The sequence below is a fragment of the Montipora foliosa genome, chromosome 10, assembly GCF_036669935.1.
Source record: "Montipora foliosa isolate CH-2021 chromosome 10, ASM3666993v2, whole genome shotgun sequence".
NCBI classification, from domain to species: domain Eukaryota; kingdom Metazoa; phylum Cnidaria; class Anthozoa; order Scleractinia; family Acroporidae; genus Montipora; species Montipora foliosa.
Genome location: NC_090878.1, coordinates 4,500,135 through 4,519,519, shown reverse-complemented (window position 1 = coordinate 4,519,519; position 19,385 = coordinate 4,500,135). Strand labels below are relative to the sequence as shown.

Below are 19,385 nucleotides of genomic sequence, written 5' to 3'. Positions count from 1 at the left end.
ACTTTAGGATTTTACCCACAGACTCAAAAGTTAGAATCCCCTTATACAGCATGACAAACAGCACCACATGAAAGTACTGCTCTGTAGCTTTCATTTGAATAGTCACACTTTAGGATTACACCCACATATGCAAAAGTTGGAATCCCTTTGTACAGCATGACAAACAGCACCACATGAAAGTACTGTTCAGTAGCTTTCATTTGAATGGTCACACTCAAAGGAAGTCTCTAGGAGCATACTATCTGGAAGATTTCATATGCTCTTGACAATTTTAGATGTCTTCTGATAAATTAATCATGACATTCTGTCAAGTGGAAAAGTGACTGGTGCAGGGATGTCATTGATGCAGATGATGTGCCATATAAATAGGGCTTATGAAGTAATGAAAACCAGAATTATACAGTCCACAGTCTTCTATTTGAATACGTTATTTGGCAGTTGGCATCATGGCTTCACGTATTTCTATAATTAATTTGTGCATCTGTGGTGATGATCATATTTTAATTTGGTGTACTCAGGATTGAGCAGGGTGAGGGTTAGGCAGGCGATAAATTGACAATAATAATTATTCAAGATGAAGTCTGTGGTTTCCTTTAACCCAAGCATGGTGGGCTGGCATGACAATAATTATGCTCATAGTGTCCAGAATGTCACATTTATTTGTTACAATAATATAGCTTAATTTGTTATCATTCCTCTAATTGAATCAGTCTTTTGTCCCTTTGGCCTCTTAGTGGTCAATCGCCTGAGTGGGCTAAGAATTAAGTGTTTCCCAAATAGATTAGTTAGCACTCTGAGCGTCATTGGTCAGTGTCATTTGTTATCAGAAATCATAAAGTATTATTTGTCATTACTCTTCCTCAAATCTTTTACTGGCTTCTGGCCAACTTCCCATGGAAATAAAGCTTAATTTCCACAGGGAATGTAAATGTTAAAGGCTCTAAGATTTGAAAAATGGATTAATGTTTGTTGACGCTATGTGGAGAGAGAGATCTATCAGCAAAGGCTTTACTTTGGATGCAAAGTTGGTGCTAATGCAATTTATTGAAGAGCCTAGTGCAGCAGTCTTAGGGAGTGGTACCTTTATGTCCTTGGGTAAAAGCTTTAAATGATCTTGATATGCTTAAATTCAAGAATCTTCACAGCATGTATCTCTAGTTTTGTAATTCTTACTTGTCTCCATAATCTTCCCAAAGCCCCTTGCCAACTTCCAGCTGTCCAGCACAATGATCTTGCAATCAACTGAAGTGAAAGAGCCTTCTGACTGTTGACAAAGGGATTAGCCCTTGCTTACCTCCCAGGGAACAAGGTTTGTTGGTTTGCAGGGTGGTCACATATCCATATCATTTTGAAAAGTTATGAGTGTTAAGTACAGGCAGGCCTGAAGCCATTTAAATGAGGCGGGGGCAACTGTATTTGGTAGTTTTTTGGAATTCTCTGAAGAAGTTCACTGATTAGTGCAAGAATTTTAAAACATGCAATCTGGGTTGCTTGGTTCTAAGCCTGTGATATACCGCTGCTACAAGACAAAATGCACTTTTTGGTATAGTGTTGTTAGATTTCTTAAAATGCTGGCATGCTGTTGTGACTAAAGGCCATATGCCTTGACCACCAAAGTGTTTTGTTTGAAAAGTCAGCTGCTATGGAGCCCCTTGATCAGATGTTTTTTTCCTAGCTACAAGTGTATTCCACTTGCTTCATAAGAAGCTTAAATTTTTGGAACAAAATATTGAAAGTTGGATAAGCCAAAGAAGAAAACAGTATAATTTTGGCATGTCAATCTTATTTTTTCCAGGTCACGATCTTCCCACTGCCACGAAAATTAATTATTGACCAATCAAACTTAAATTCTTCTTTTACAAATGTACATTTGTTTAATTAATCAAGTTCCTCTTTTATTGACTGTGCTCTTGGGTTTTTTTTCAGTAGATACATGTAGTTTAGATTAAAAACCCCAATGACCACTAGACAAATGCCCAAGGCCTATGGTCTTGTGACCAGACACAAGGTTTATTGTTTTTATTGCACACAGTATTCAGTTGTATGCATGTCCCAGAAACAACTTGAATTGATGCAAATTGCAACAGTTTTCACTTAACCAGATGGGGAGTATGACAGACTGTGGACTGCAACCTGAGCATGAAACAGATGTAGAATGACACCTGCATACTGAGAAGAAACTGCAGGGTAAACAGATAGGCAATATGAAGGGTGGCCAAATTGCAGATAAAAACAACTTTAATTCTGGTGATCTTGCTCTTCTGTCAAAGTGCAGGCTTTGTGTAGCCTCTGATTGTTTTTCAAGTTTGGTTATGCAGTGTGATACTAGTACTTTGCAGAAGGTTATTTTTATAAGGTTTTTAGGTAAACATGAAAGATGCAAGTACCTGTGAAAATAACATTAAAAAACAACACAAAGTTCATCTACTTACAGTCATGTACAGATTGACTTGCCAATAGCTCATGTGAAATTAATTAGACTATGCGCACTTCTTACACCTGAGAGTGAGTTCCAGCTTGAAATAACTAAATATTGAAAAGTATTTTAAGGAGTTAATATAACTGGTAATTAAGCACATAAAAAGGGGTGTTAGGGCTTATTACGCCCTTCCTTAAGGAGTATCTCTGTTGATGGAAATTTACTGTTATGATAAAGATCTCAAATAGGATTAAAGGATTTCCATCTTGTTTATCTTTTCACTTTCATCCTCAGTGGTATGCTAATACTTACAGCCTCTGTTTTCTTTAAATTCATGTTTCATGTGTTTTGCTACTTATGTAGAGTGAGGATTTCCTTGCATCCTCTGTGTGTGTTCTTTGCTTCAGTGAGTTAATTTTCCCTTCATTTAATTTACTCTTCATTTGGTGGTAATCCAGCAACATTTGCTTTTGTTAAAGTCCTTATTGAGAGAGCGTTAGTGGGTTTGATGAACAGTCAATTTAATCAGTCATTTATCCTTGGACCATCCTTTCCAGACAATTCCTTACAGTAAGATCTCCCAAAGCCTTTTATTGCTGAACACTATCAATCTAGCCACTTCTGTGCACTTAAGGACGGTGCCTACTATTGTTATTGTGCATACGTTCTGCACATCTCGAGATACTCGGATTTCCTATGGGCGGTGCATATTACCACAGGGATATGTGTTACCCACAATTTTCTTTTTGGATTTCAATAACACTTGTTAAGATCTGCTTTTCCCGCATATTCAGTAAACCGGGCAAAAACACCTCTGAATTGGTAGGCACCGTCCTTAAAGAACGGAAAGGAAAGGACCTTCATTTAAGTGGCTAATCTTCTAGCGCTGTACAGCACTAATTGGGGACACTGTAAGTTGAAATTAACAAGTTAACGCAAATCAAATCAAATTTTGGTTTTTGAGGAGAGGGGGAAACCGGAGTACCCGGACACTTATGTCCAGGTTTGACCCTAATTAGATGCACATCCAATTTTGACATCCAACACAAAGTGTCCTTTTAAGTCTAAGCATTTGCTACCTATTTTCAACAATAAGGTAAGGGTAAAGGTTAGCGTTATTTTTAGCTTTGGGTAAATGCAGCAGTTAATCTTCACTTAAAGAGCAGCATTTGGGGTACACTTTGTGACATAAATTGTCTGTATTCTGAGACACAAGTGATGTTGAAGTTGGCTAGAAGAGCAAGGGGACACTTCGTGACCCTTATTGGAATCCGCGTGCATCTAATTAGGGTCAAACCTAATACCTGGAGGAAAACCTCTCGGTGCAGAGTAGAGAACCAACAAACTCAACCAACATATGACGCAGAGTCAGGTGGGAGGCGAGTGCTCTCACTGCTGCGCCATCCCTGAACCCCTTGACAAGGATTTTGGTTGCCATTACCAAATAATCAGTTAAGTAACTTTGACATTCGGGAGAGTTAATATTTGTAGTGAAAAGAAACAGTTTTGCAGTCTTTGTAGAACTGTATCTTTTTGTTGTCATCATTGTCTTAGATGAAAGGACCACTTTCAAATTTGATTCAATTACAGTTGGTGGAAGACTTGAACGGGAGTTAGAGTACACCAAGAAATCCCTTGGGGAAGGTTACGGTGGAACAAATGAGCTACTTATACAGACACCAAACATGGAAGGAACGAACATTCTCACTGTGAAAGCCATGAAGCAACACTTGGAGGCCTTGACAGCAGCCAGTAATGTTTCTGTGGATATATTTGATCAGTAAGTTTATTGCCAACGAGTCAGGCCTTCTGAAGACAGAAGGCCTGGCGAGGCGGCAGCTTATAGAGCCGCGAGAAGATTTTTAGGCTTACGAAATCTCAGAAGCGCTTCAAATTTGGGTGTAATGTAGACCAAAAGCTGTAATGTAGACCAAAGCGATGAAATGTTGACCGTAGCGATAACCAATGAGAGTTAAGCACGAGTACGCCGCGTGATGTTTGCAGTCGCCAGATCACGCAAGCTTGGCTCGTTGGCACTTTAGCGACAGCTATAACTAGTTTTAAAAGTGTTCAGTGGTTTGTACCAGGTGTCTCATGGAGAAAATTCACATAGTTAGAAAGGTGTAAGTATGTACTTGAGGTGCAAATTATTTTTCTCATGGAGGCTCAGATTTTGCATGTGGCCTTCAACCAATAAATGCTCTGTCCTTTCCTCTCTTTTTGTGGTTTGTTTGACCTTTATTTCAAATACAATATTGATGTAAAGTTCATTTATAATATACTCAACAAAATATCATGTTTCTGATTTGTCAATGACAAATGCATAAATATTTTATTGAGGGCAATGTGTAAGTTGCTATGGAAACAAAGTGATGGGGTGATTTTTTTAAGTTTAATTTTTATAATAAATGAAAAATCATATGAACTTGTGCATTCATTTCGTGATTTATGGTCACTCGTTATCTTTTGAAAATAATTTGCGCAATTTGAGAACAAGCTATAGCTAGCTACCTTCAAATGTGCAGTGTACCACAAGAGTGAGAAGTGTTTGCTGTGGGGAAACTGATGTCTGGTACATGTATTAAAATTTATTAAAATAAACTTAACAATGCAAGTACCGTATTTACCCGTGTATAAGTCGACCTTTTATGGCCTCAAAATTAAAGAAGCTCCCAAAATCGCCCTCGACTTATACACGAGTCAAAGACTTTGAGCCAAGTTCCAGCTAAGTACGGGTAATTTATTCAAAATTAACGTAATAATGTTGTCTTGGGCATAACGAATGTTGTGGACAAAAGCCGACAAAAGACTTCAAAATGAATGACAAAAGACTTCAAAACGAATGTAAGCAATTCCAGTTGAAATGAAAAAGGATCTGTCCAACTCTAAATGTTGAAGATACTCACAAGCACAAATATGAAATAGACACTGGAAATTTTAGTGTTTCCAAAGGCGGAAAGCTCTAAAAGGCATTTCTGTTTCTTCAAATAAAAACTTGATCGTTCAATGGCTTAGTAACCTGGCGCAATACTCGTGTTTGCGTGCAAGCAGTGTCACTTGTGTTGCGTGAAAATGCTGGTTGGTAATGAATGTTTTTTATTCTTTATACAAACCTGGCTGACTTAAATGCTTTTGCAAATTTCGTATTGTTTGGTTTATGAGTTTTGTTTTGTTTGTCATTTGAGAAATTATAAGTCGAGGACCAATTAAATCTTGAACATTTTCGCATCGTTCGCAAGTTATTTTGAAAGATTGACTCCTGCTTCCTGTGATGTTGTGCTTATCCCCTAAAGCCCTTTATCATTGAACAACGAAACAGGTTAGTTTGAGGTTTACATGTTCGATTTTCTGAGAACTTTTTCGAAACTCAAGGACAAAATGCCCGCACATACAACAGATGCTGAACCACAAAACTATTAAGCGCTTGAGGCCCTGATTTTTTTGTGTATCGACATTTCCAGAAATCTAAGAATACAAGATTAGTGTCCCATGAACATTTAACAAAGAAATTAAGAAATTGCTTTTTTTGCCATCAAAAATGGGGGTCGACTTATACATGGGATCAACTTATACACGGGTAAATATGGTATTTGATGGGTACTTACCAATGATCTGTTTGTAGGACATACATGTATGACAGAGCGTTGTTGCCAGACATTTGTCAGTAATAAATCAAAAAGGACATGAAACTGAAGTAATCTAAACAAAAAAAGTGGACACATGTTCACATCACATTTGACAAATTCCCTGATACATTTCGGAACAGAAGCTCGCAAACATGGGATATGTTTGTCTCATAAATTAAAGAGGTGAAAATGTACAGTGTGATGCCATTTATATATTATACATTGTCTATATATACATGTCAGGTTATAGATCATAGATGACCAAGTGGAATCAGCTTAGACATTAGTGTATTGTATAAACATTGCTGCTCTAGTGACAGACTAGTACCCTTCTTAATATACTGCTTTATGAAATTTTCAGAAGGAGTACTTTTTTTCTGTTTCATTTATGCAAGCACTTATCACTGGTGAAGAGAATGACTTCACTGCTTGTTGCTTCACAGAAACTGGTCTCTGAAGGACATATGCTACACTATGAGCTTTCCACCCATGGGTGATGACTTTATGGATAATGTGAGTATTATTACAATGAATAAATTTGGTTCAACTTTTGTGTGACTTCGTAAGTTGCAGAGGTGCTCAAAAATGACTAATTTTTAGGTGAACTCATAAGCTCCTATGGGACAGATCAAATGGCACTGTACAGTCTTCACTACTTTGTAGCTCTGTGGTTTTAAGCTCTTCTCTATGGAGATTTGGGAATTCTTTAACAAATCCTGCCAAGGAACAAAAAGAAATTGTTTTGACTTTTTTTACTCCATAGTGGGTGCAGTCTTTATGACTGGCTGATTGATCTACACATTTTTGCGTTTTCATTTTGCTATTGCAGGGTTCTCATTAAGTGACGGCAGCCGGCTAAAAAACCGGCTACTTTAAATTTAGAGCCGTCTACTTTTCGGTCATAAACTTGCTATAAACAATGACAAAGCGCTTCTCCCGCCGCCTACTTTTATATTTAAGCCGTCTACTCCAAAACTTATTGAGAACCCTGCTATTATTTGTTTTGATTTTTTTTAATCCCATGTCTTGAACTACTTTTTTTACCTATGTATGTCGCATTTAATTTAATTTTGTTTGCACAAAAACTTTGGGGGAAATATGACTATTCTGCTTTGAATAATATTGCCTTCATTGTTTGACACAACAATCTTCATTTGAAAAAGGAGAGAACGTCAAATTACAAGAAGTGACTAATCATGGCTGTGGATTTACAGCTTTAAATTGTCCACTTTTCATGACTAGAAGTCATAAACTGAAATAGTAAAATCAATACATTCCAAGCAAACAAGGGTGATGATACAGTAAATTAACATTAAATATGTGCATGGATGGTTTAAATAATGTTTAAAAAATTAGCAGCAGTGTTTTATCGGGTTTAAAAACGGGAGGTGTAGCTGATGTTTTTAGACCCGACAAAACATGTGCTAAGAGTTTTTTTAAATGGCTTAAAAAACATTCTACTAAAAGCATGACCTTCTGGACTCAGAGCAAAGGTTCAAATTGTGAGAGGAGAATATTAGCATACATGTACAAGAAAAAAACAGCAACTAGGAGTGTTTTATCAGGATATAAAGCTCATGCATGTGCCATTTTTTTGTGGTGTTTTGATAGGCTATGAGGCTCGTGAATTATTAATGAGTTTTTGAAAATTGAATGCAAGTTGGAGGACACACCATGACATGAAACATGCTATACTTTACCACAAGTGCCTAGCTGGCCAGTTATCGCCATTTACCATGTTAATTTTATTGTCTTGGTTAAAGATTTTTCCACAGCTTTTGCCATGCTTGATAGTTACTCCATTGGACTGCTTTTGGGAGGGTGCTATACCGCTTGGTCCAAGATACAAGGTCCTTGGGTAAGGTAGTCTTCCAACAAGTACACTTTCTTAGACCTCTTGCCTTCTGAGCAAGCATCTACTCGACTGTTGTTGAAACCTCTCGGGCGAGTGGATCATCAATTTTGTTTTCTTATGGCCTAGTTTGGATTTCATTCTTTTTGGTATAGACCCTTTGCATAAATGGCACCCAAATTTGAATAACAATACTTGATAAATCCTTAGCCTTGTGTTTATGTTTCAAGACAAAGGATTTTTCTCATGAATGTGAGGCTAAGGATGTATCAAGTATTGTTATTCAAATTTGGGCGCCATTTATGCAAAGGGTCTATTACTTCAGCTTCAAGCTTACTGTTGTCCATCTAAGAAAGAGGGTTTAAGCTCTAACTAAGGCTGCAGTCCTTACCCTGTCATCCTTTCAGTTTAAAAGCCCTTTAAACTCATTCAAAGTTTAGAGCGGTTTTCAAATGAGTGTCGTAAAACCAAAACCAAAGTAATTACTTTGGCCAATCAAACAGGACGGAGACAATCCAGTAAACCAATCAAAACTCTAAGTAATTACACGGAGCCGACACAAAGCGCGGGAACATGTGCACGCGCGAGCCACAATTGGTTTTGGTTTCACTTCTGATTGGTTGAAAAAATGGCACGAGAACTTTCAACCAATCACTGAGCGAAGTAAATGCAAAACCAAAGCAATTCGCTAATTACTTTCGACACTCATTTGAAAACCGCTCTATGTCCCCATTAACCCATTAATCCCTGAGAGTGACATTTACCGGTAATAGATTTTACACTGTGTAATGCCAGACAATTTTAGTCGTCAATGGAGGACAGCCTAGGGTGTTTTCTCTTGAATGCCGAATCTCTTCCCCCAGTTATTATTGACAATCTCTCTCTTTTGTGTTCCATAAGGTTATTTCCCTTCTAGTTTCAAAGTTCACAGTCTTAAACCAAAATCTGTCTGTCAACATTTCTTAATCGAGTGCAAGATCATGTTCACAAACCTTGCACTTAAATTAATGCACCATTCCTCTAAAATGTTGTTTAACCCTTTGATACCCAAACCGGCCATACTTAGTATTTTATTGTGTCTAACGCCAGACGATTTTACGCATCAACGGGGAACCCCCAGGAGTCATTGGGTTAATATATATATTTTTTTTAACCTATATATATTTTGAATTTCTTGTTACTTCAGAAACTTCAAGTGGAAAGATCTCAATCCAGAGAAATTAATCAATACTTTCAAATCAACCATGAGTCCAGTAGTGTTTGGTAAACTCGAGGCACTTTTCAGAGAGGTGAGTAAGTGACAAGGATTTAGAAGGCTGAACTTTTAAGCATACTGTAACAACAATTAAACGTTTTTGACGGAAGTAGGCTATCTCCTTTAGCAGTTGATGTTGAGTAACAAGAAAACTTTGAATTCATAAATGTGTCATTTTAGTGGAGGATTGTGTATGATGCCTAGAGAGGCATCTTTAAGCATGCCATTCAGGTACTTTATCAGTGTTAATGATGCTCGTGCCTGAGTGAGATACCTGGAGTGACGTTATTCAGAGTCAAGGGCAATTAAGGAAACTGCTTCTAAGGTCAAAACCTCTTTAAGACAGATTCTGAACTGAAATAATTCTTGCCCACTGAATGCCATTTGTTTGCCACAGAACAGTGCATTAGCACTATTACCAACCATCAATAACATTGACTGAAATGGAATATCATTTGAAGCAAAACGCCCAGCTCATAGAGAAAACAAAGAAAATGACCTTACTATAATCTGTTAAACAAAAGAAAGAAATTTGCAAAAACTGACGTGACCGTACATGAAAACTGATAGCCTGCCTCATACCAGGACCTCCATTCAGTGTGGGAAAACTTAAATTCTTGTTTCTTTTACAAGCTCAGGCAGCAAGAAAAACATTTATTGTTCTGTCAAATGGTCATTTCATAGATTTATGGCCATTTGATGAGTAAAAATGTTGTCATGATGGTCTCTTTTTCAGGCTGGAGTCAGCAGTGGTTATATGGAAAAACCCTGTTTGGATCCATATGACCCTGAATGTCCCTCAACTGCGTCAAACTTCCAAACGAAGGAGGTAAGGTGCTCAGCTTTATTAGAGTTTTGAGATGTGTATGGGGAAATAAGGTTGATAGTACTTTCATCCTTCAATGCATGTGTCAAAATCATTGAGAGGATGGGGGGTTAAATTTAATTATAACATAGCGTGTGTCCTACTAAGTGACTATGGTGTTTTTGGCTGTGTGTATATAACATGAGATATTAAGTTTCATTTTACATCCAAAGTTTTCTTAGAGTGTTGCGAGACAACCAGAGCTGGGGCAGAGAAGTACAGCAGTCTGGTTCTACACTAAAAAAATGCGCAAAATTGTATGTGAAAGGTACTTGACAAGAACGAAAAAGGTCGCAAGTTGGCCTATGGCAACTTTCGAAGGTAGAAATTCTTGTTAGTGTAGTTTTTTTGTTACATTTGTTAATCCTACTGAAAACAAATTAATTACAAAATCAACAAAATGCTCAGAAAAGCGTGGAAAAAATTAAATCCAAATTTCATTAAAAAATACAGCATGGTCAAAAACATCAAGCGCACATTACCTTTAAACAAAATTACCAGATTTCTGTTCTGAATTTAGCTTGGTGCAGTGAGAAAAAAAACTGCAAGTTTCCTGGAGTCTGACTTCAGCAACTGCTCTGTGCTTAGCAATGTGAACATAGCATGTCATTCTCGGCGTCATTCTTAGCATCATTCTCAACAATCCAAACCATTTGTTTACTTCGTTTTCAATATTTAGGGAAAAAAGATGAACCTTTCTTGGTCAATTGTCGCTCAACTTATTTGAGGCTTGTTTTTAACCAACCAATAGGATCATTTGTTTTCCCTCACTGTGCGTTGTGAGAACTTTGTAGTCAATCTCAAATAAAACAATGATGTTTTATTGCCCAAGTTATTGTCGCTGTGTTATAAAAGAATTGGTTCATGCTTATAGCTGTGCATATATCGAGTTATGGATGCACTTGGGAAGTTTGGAGAGCACTGAAGAAGCTAGAGTTGGTCTTGGCTGCACCTTGAGCAACTCTTATGCTTCTCTCATGCTCTCCAAACTTCCCGCGTGCATCCATAAATCAATATACACATGCTAAGCATGAACCAATTCTTTTAATACTATCTTTCAAAAAATTGTAATGACAAGGGGTTTCAATAAAAATTGAAATTGGTGGCTGGTTTCAATTTATTGAGTAACTGACTTTGTTATTGTCAAGATTAATTTTAATCTTAGGTTTGAAAGAATCTGTCTTTAATTACAAGTTTCAATTTAGGGAAAAAAGCCAACTTCTCTGAGTGAAGAGCCAAATGCTTTTTGTCGGCTGTCAGTACTTATTGAAACGACTGAATGACACTTGTTAATAAATCAAGCCAACAAAAATGCAGTGTACAGTGTATGTGTTTCACTTCAGTTCCCTCCTTAATATCTTGTGACACCTTGAGTGTTGTGTAATGGCAGTATTAATTGTTGGTTTCTGTATCTATGATACATAATGAACATACAATTTTTGTGTCAGAACTCTATGAGCTGTATGGGCTTTAACCCATCATATACAGCAAAGATTGGTGCTAATTTTTACAATAGGTGTTAGTCCCTTTTTTGTGTGTGTCTAAATTCAAAGAGGCATCATTTTCCACAGAAACCAGATATTGGTGTTGAGCTGACCAACGGTTGTCAGGGCATTGCAAAAAACTTTATGGACTGGCCAGAGGAGCTTCTTGTGGGAGGTATTAAAAAAAACCAAGAAAAGATCATAAGAAGGTGTGCAACATCATTTTTTCCTCATGTATCTTAAGAGTCAAAATGACAAGTATGTTCTTTTTGAGGCATTAAAAAGCCACTCACTGTTTGCAAACGTTACTGGATTCAGGCCTTGGTGTGCTGTTGAATCATGCACGTGGCATCAGTGAATCACAAATACATGTTTTGTTGTTTTGTCTGGTTTCCTTAAACCCTTAAAAATGTTCTTTTGTTAGTACCATATTTACCCGTGTTAGTCGACTTTTTATGGCCTCAAAAGAAGCCCCAAAAATCGCCCTCGACTTATACACAAGTCAAAGATTTAGAGCCAACTTCCAGCTAAATAATTTATTCAAAATCAACATAATAATGTTGTCTTGGGCGTAACGAATGCAGTGGACAAAAGACTTCAAATGAATGACAAAGACTTCAAAATTAATGTAAGCAATTCCAGTTGAAATGAAAAAGGATTTGTCCAACTCTAAATGTTCAAGATACTCACAAGCACAAATATGACACTGGCAATTTTCGTTTTCCAAAGGCGGAAACCTCTAAAAGCCATTTCTGTTTCTTCATATAAAACATGATCGTTCAAGTGCTTAGTAACCTGGTGCAATACCTCATGTTTGCGTGCAAGCATCGTCACTCGTGTTCCTCGCCATCAAAAATGGGGGGTCGACTTATACATGTACACGGGATTAACTTTTACACAGGTAAATATGGCAATTAACGCATAAATTTAACATTCCATTTTCGTTGCAATATTGGTTGCATCATAAAATTTAAAAGAGGTAGCGGTCATTTGGAAAATGGGCAAGGTTTGTCATTTTTTCTGATTTCATGTACAAAATGGAAAAAACAGGGTGACAGGGAGCGCCCTTGGTCGCCTGAAGGGTCAAAGGGTTAAGGAGAATTGGTGAAAACGCAGAGAGAATGAAGTTTAATATCCCAACAGTCAACAATATTTTAAGCTTCTATGTTCTTTTTTTAACATTTGCATTTGTGTTTGCTTTGTGCCACAGCGCCAAGGCCTACCAAAGCATCATTGTTCTGCGAGGTACTCAACAACTGCACCATCACTGGTCTGGAAAAGCAAAAGTGAATCATTTGGAGTGGACTGAAGAAGAAGCATCGCAAGTCCTAGAAGCATGGAAGCGCAAGTTCACAGAGGTGCAAATGTGTTTACTTGACTTTCTTGGATTTGGAAGGACCTTAGTAGATTTAGCCGGGTGATGCATTTGCCTGTGACAGTCCGTGATAGTTACAGCTTGGAACAGGTCAGGGAGGGAAGAGAAATGAACTGGGCTGTGTAGTTGGCATTTTGCAATGGATTTCGTGTCTTAACCTAAAGAGGCAGTGAAGAAGTGTTGCATTTGGTTTCTACCATGTTTTTTGAAATTAGGTTAGCAAAGAAGATAGGCACCCGTCACACTGATAAACAGTGGAAAATAGTTGGGGGGGGGGGGGGGCAGCAGTTGGGGTAGGGAGGGGAAAAGCCTCCAAACAAAAAGGCCCCTACTTCCAGCCACACGGATAAATGAGCTCCACAACATAAAGCACAAGGAATCTGATGCATGCGCAAAAAATATAGCAAGTGGGCTGACAACAACTGATCACAGTCGAGTTGAATTTCATTTAGCCTCATTTAAACAGTTTCCTGTTACAAGTATTGTACATCTGCCTTAATTAATGCAATTTATGTAATAAGTTGGTCACTGTTTTTGAGCTGTTGATGAGAGTTGACTTTGTGTCCCTTTGTTTCAATTTACATTGCCAACTTAGCACTCTTTATATACTGGAACCTGTTTTATCCTTTATGGCTGCTTCTCATGCACTGTCCATTTTTCACAGACAATCAACTCTAGATCCGTGGAACAAGAAAAAGAAGATTCAACAGTGCTTGCCTTCTCCTCAACTTCATTTAATGATCTGCTTCAAGACTTCTCTAAGACAAGTTACAGTAAAGTGGCAATTGGATATGCCCTTATGGTAAGTCAAGATTTAATAAATGGGCATGACATGTACACCACAGACACATTCATGATGAATTAACTCCTAAGTAGCATATGGAGTTGGGTGCTCATGAATGGGGGATGGGGGGGCTGTAACTGCTGCGGTTAGCGCTCGCCACATCATACTTGGCCATCAGAGTTCCCCGGCCCCAAGACGTAATTCCTGTAATAAAGGTGACATATTGAACTAAGAACAGGGGCTTAGGAATGCCATCGTGGTATGTGGAGGTGACAAATCCAGGATTAATCTGCTTTATGTGCCGAGACCACTGGAGGTGGTCGGTAATGGTTATGCCCAAGTTGTTGGTTTCACTAACTGTTGTCAGAGGGAACCCATCTAGGTAGTATTCTCTCTTTGATGGCAGAATCTTTCGGGAGATGTTCAGAGTTTTGTACTTTGGTATGCTGATGTTCATTGCCCAGGTGCGACTCCAGTTGGAGAGTTACGTCAAGTGTTGCTGAAATGAGATGTTGTCAGAAGGCTTCTCAATGACCTTGTATAATTTGGAATCATCTTTGAAAATTGCTACTTTAGAGCCATGTTTGATACCAGTTGTTCCGTGGTTGTGACACACTGAGGAAATAAGCCAGCGCAAAACGTTTTACCGAGAACTTGAACGCCAACATGCACCAAAACAGCCGAAAGTAGTCCAAAAAGACAAATTCAGAAGATGATGAAATAACGGTAAACTGCTAGAAGCACACTATTGGACAATTAAAACGCACATAAATACTCGAACCAACACTAGAAAAGCAAGCTACGTGAAAATGCCCCGTGCACTGAGCAGAGCAAAACTACAAGCACATGCAGTGACATACGCGTTGGCCGGGTTGGACTTTCACTGACTCTGTGATCGCTAGAATGCCCTGCAATCACGCTTAAAACAGCAATGCCAACACTGGGCAATGCCAGAATGCTAACGGCCTGCCAGCAGACCATGCCGTACACCCCTAAACACCAACGCTAGCTAGCCGTTAACTCAGTGAAATTACTTTTAACCTCTTTAAAACTGCTGACATCACACATTGCAGGGAGCAGGGATGACACAGTGGTGACAGCAATAACCTCCCACCATTGTGCCCCAGGTTCTATGCTCTGTGTCATATATGGGTTGAGTTTGTTGGTTCTCTACTCTGCTCCTGGAGGTTCTTCTTCAGATACTTTGGTTTTCACCTCTCTTAAAAAAAGAACGTACAATTTGATATTAGTTAAGTTGAGTTTATCTGATTTGATTCGTGTACAGTGTCCTCAATTTGTGCCACGATCCTAACTGCAGTTGACTGTTATGATGATGATGATGATGATGATGATGATAATTATTATTATTATTACCATTTCCTCTTTTTTAACATGTGATTTCAAAGCATTTAGTGAGTGGTAACAAATGCAATATCTCAATATTTACCCATTTACCCATGATGTCTGTATCACAGGAGCCAGACCAACACTTTAGGACTAATGTAAGGCCAGGGATTAACCTATTAGCCTATTAACATATGAGCCAGTATAAAAAATACCATAATACTCTTTCTTAGTCCATTCAAAATTTTGCAGAAGCATTGTTTCCAGTTTCTCTTAAGCTTGGGACCATTGCAAGTCCCAAGAGAAAATAAAACAATGCTTATGCAGGATTCTGGAGGGAGAAACAAAGAGTATTATGGTATTTTTGACACTGGCTAATTATTTGATTGATTTTATCATCATTAGCTGGTTTATGCTTGCTTGACTCTCAAACACTGGAGTGATCCTGTTGAGTCCAACGCTGCATTGGGATTCGCTGGAGTTCTTCTTGTCACTGTAGCTGTTTCTTCTGGTCTTGGGTTTTGTTCATTCATTGGGATAAAGTTCAATGCAGCATCAACCCAAGTAAGCCTGTAAATTATTGATCAACTTTAACCACTGCTGTGATATCAGGAGAAGTGTGCATAACAGGAGCAATTGCGTTTTTGCATAAATATTTAACTATCCTGTCTTTTGTAGACTATGTAGTATATTTAGAAGATGCCAGAGTAAAAAACTAAATGGTAGACAAAACCTTCATGTTACCAATTGAAAATAATTATATTGAGCAGCAGGCATTGTTACTACCAAAATCACATTACAGCTACTAAAAAGTTCCACATAACCACACAATATTGTCCCACTGTAGGCAAAACATTCCTTTGGAAAGCACAATCATGTTCCTTTATCGATCAAATTTTAATTGGCTCTGTGCTGCTTTTTTTAAATACAGATTTTGCCATTTCTTGCACTTGGTTTGGGCGTTGATGACATGTTCCTGCTTGCACACACTTATTCTACTGCGAAAGACAAAACCAGAGTGAGTTATAGGGTTGTGGGCAGTATTGTTTTATTTGTCTGTGTCTTTGTGGCACTTTTGAAATAGTGATGCATGAACCCTAAACTATAATTGACTGAATTTTTATTTTTATTTTTAGGAGCCTGTGGCATATTGCCTTGCTAGCACTGGAGTCAGTGTTTTTCTAACGTCCTTCAACAACATGTTTGCATTTTTCATGGCAGCACTGATACCTATTCCAGCTTTAAGGTCTTTTTCATTTCAGGTACAGTGTAAGTTCAGACAGGGAAGAAACCCTATCTCTAAATGAAATGTTTGCATAAAATCAGTGTTAGTCTGCTAGTTTGACATTCCTTACTAAACACTATTCATATTTTCTTGTAGGCTGGTATTGTGGTGGCATTCAACTTTTATGCTGTCATCATCATTTTCCCGGCAATGATAGCTATTGATAAGTGCAGAAGGAAGGCTGGCAGATATGACTTGTTCTGTTGTAAGGAAAGGTATCCATGATAAGCTTCTGTTTCTACTTATTATGTTGCTAAAAATGTGATAGCAAAGCAATGTACAATAATCTTGAGCCAGTGATGTCAGTGGTTTTTTTCAATGTCCACCTCTGAAGTTAGCTAGGCATTTGAACTTTGCTCCATAGCTTGGTTTTCTGGCAGTCTTCACAGGTCATTCCTTTTTTGCACTTCTCTTTTGGTCCTTCTTGTTCCTTGGCTTTCCTGTCTTTTTTGGCTAACTATCAGGTCCAGTTAGTCTTTTTCTAAGTTTCAGGGATACTGTGCCTTGAAGAAGCTGCAGCTGGGGTATTTTTGCTTTGCTTGGGCGGTCACCATGGCTTTCCCCCAGGCATTTCTTTAATTGGTTTGTTTCTTTTTGGTTTGCTTCAAATGACTTATTTTGAAGGCCATCAGTTGGCTATGACTATCCAAACGCCGTTAGAATAGTAATCCGTTTGTATAGGTGAGCCTGTAATGCGTTGCTTAGAATAGACACAAGTTAGATTGATGTGTGTATTATTTCCTACTACAGAACGGTGCCTCGGACAATTTCCACCCCACCAAGCACCTCAGGAGATAGCAGTTTCATGCATCATTGCTATCACAACTCTCGCAATTCTACGTTGGATAACTCTGCCATTTTGCAGGGTCTTAGTGGGACTGTTATTCTTCCTGGCAGCGTGCAAGCAACTGCTTCCCAGACGATACATTTACCAAGTGTTGTGACTGTCCAAGCCTCGGCCTTAGCAGAAGTGGACAGTCAACCAACAATACAGTGTCAGCATAAGAGAGGACAGGGGAGAAAACCCTATCAGGTATCAGAACCAGAAGAGTTTGAGCTGACTGCCTTAGGGAATATTCATAAAGGCACTTGCCACTCTAGAGCTAAAGCTGAGGCTATGGCAAATGTTGTGCAAGTTCAGCTGGCTACAGACCAGAAAGGCGGCAGAGAAACAGCTGTCAGACCCTTGTGCCAAGGCTTTAACAGGATGATGAAGATTCATCCAGAATCAAACAATAGTAATGACTGTGCTTTCTCAGAAGGGGCATTTGAGCAAAGAGTCAAGAGGTATGCTGGTAACAGTCATTCACAAGACTGTGTTGTCAATGAGAACGCAAAATATCCAAGCAAGAGTTACTCCAGGGATGGTGTAATCAATGAAAACTCGGTCCTCTTTAGCAGCAGAAAAGACAGCAAGTCGCAAGGTGTGCCCAGAAATGTTCAGTTTCAGTTGTCTGCAAATGCTGCATCAAATGGAGAAACAGCCATGGCAATGGCAGAGTGTTCCTCTACACATGAGTCTTTCAGAACACTGACTTCGCAGTCGAGGTTTTCACCAGGGTTAGAATCCAGATCTTCAACCTCGCAAAGTATCCAGGAGCCTTTGGCACAAAATGCCAGAAGTGGGTGGAGAAAAGTGACAGAGAAGATGAGCAAGTGTTCCTTGTACTACATTGCTAGAGATCACTATGGGCCATGGCTACAACAAATGCCTGTGAAGGTATGTTACAGTTAGTAAACACAATAAAGACAACAAGAAATTTTGTCTTCTGCCAGACAATTTCACTCATTAACGAAAGCAGGTTCACAGGAGAAAGGGTTAAGAGGCTTATTGTTTTATTGTCGTGTGACAGGTACCTTTTTCTTTCATGCTGCCTAGGGGCTCATGGCTGCATTTCCAGAATTTCCACCCATGGGAGCAGCCTCCTTCATTACTGTAAGATCTGGTTGCCAATAATCGGATCTCCTGAATGTCTCAGGCACGCAAATTTCAAGTAGTGATACAATTGTTAAAGGAACAATTAAATGAAAAGAATTTCTTCTCTTCCTTTCTGTATCAGATTACTGTTTTGTTTATGTTTGCCTGTCTTTTTGCTGCTGGGTTGTATGGTTGCATGAAAGTGGAAGAAGGCTTGGATCTAACAGATGTGGTCCCAAGGAAAAGCCCAGAGCACAAGTTTGTTGAAGCCCAGTTCAAGTATTTCTCATTTTACGAGATTGCTGGTGTGACCATGGAAGGATATGATTATGCAAATGGCCAAGACTTACTTTACAAGTTTCACAATGCTTTTAAGAAGGTAACACAAATTATTCAACTTTAAATTCATTTCCCCACCAGGTTGTATGAGTTAAAGCATATTATCCTGAACTATTTACCATTAGAGTTAGCATAAACAAGATGAACCAGTTTGGTGATCAATGAAAGTGTGTCAACATCATTTGACCACATGATACTTTTGATTTGCAATCATACTAATTGAATTGCTTTGAAGTTTTGGTAGAGAAGGCAAAGTTTTATGCCCTCCAATTTTAAAGTGTGGTAATTCCATGTGGTTGCTCATCAGCAAGGGGTGCTAAAAAGTGTCCTGAAATGCTAGACAGGTACAGAGCCATTAATTTCATTTATGAGAGTCATTCTCTGGTAACATTCTCTTGACATTGTTGCATCTGAAGCTCCCAAATTGTGTTTGTGATGCACCATGATTTAGACTCATTGGTTTTAGCGGCTTTCTACTGAATGTAATACATGACCATCAAGGGCGTAGCCAGGGGTGGATCCTGGGGTGCCTGTGACCCCACTCCCCCCTTTGTAAGCCTATTTTTAAGCAAACAACCTACAATATTCAGGTGGCAAAACGCGACAATCTGGTGAGTACCATCTGTTTGACACAGTGTGACCCCCCCCCCCCCCTTGAAAAATCCTGGCTACGCCCCTGACCATACATGTACATGTAATTATTAAGAACTGAGATGTCTTTTGTTTGCATATTTGCTGCTTCTGACATGATGTTCCTCCCTATATCTCTTACACAAAGTATTCCTCTGTGATAATAAATCAATTCACGTTGACCTGAAGATGTCAGCAGTAAGTTATTT

At 38.6% G+C, this 19,385-nt stretch overlaps 1 protein-coding gene across 3 annotated transcripts in view; it reads left to right on the top strand.

Moving 5' to 3' along the window:
• The window catches only part of LOC137974021 (protein patched homolog 1-like), a 71,029-nt gene that overhangs the window by 35,064 nt on the left and 16,580 nt on the right, over positions 1-19,385 (top strand). For all 3 annotated transcript variants that reach the window (XM_068820946.1, XM_068820944.1, XM_068820945.1), the window contains 14 exons: positions 4,010-4,199; positions 6,489-6,558; positions 7,809-7,903; positions 9,084-9,186; positions 9,889-9,981; positions 11,589-11,710; positions 12,712-12,859; positions 13,541-13,678; positions 15,410-15,568; positions 15,936-16,022; positions 16,141-16,266; positions 16,386-16,504; positions 17,040-18,009; positions 18,350-18,586. In XM_068820946.1, coding sequence (XP_068677047.1) covers positions 4,010-4,199; positions 6,489-6,558; positions 7,809-7,903; positions 9,084-9,186; positions 9,889-9,981; positions 11,589-11,710; positions 12,712-12,859; positions 13,541-13,678; positions 15,410-15,568; positions 15,936-16,022; positions 16,141-16,266; positions 16,386-16,504; positions 17,040-18,009; positions 18,350-18,586 — 2,657 coding nt within the window. The remainder of the gene's footprint in view (positions 1-4,009; positions 4,200-6,488; positions 6,559-7,808; positions 7,904-9,083; positions 9,187-9,888; positions 9,982-11,588; positions 11,711-12,711; positions 12,860-13,540; positions 13,679-15,409; positions 15,569-15,935; positions 16,023-16,140; positions 16,267-16,385; positions 16,505-17,039; positions 18,010-18,349; positions 18,587-19,385) is intronic.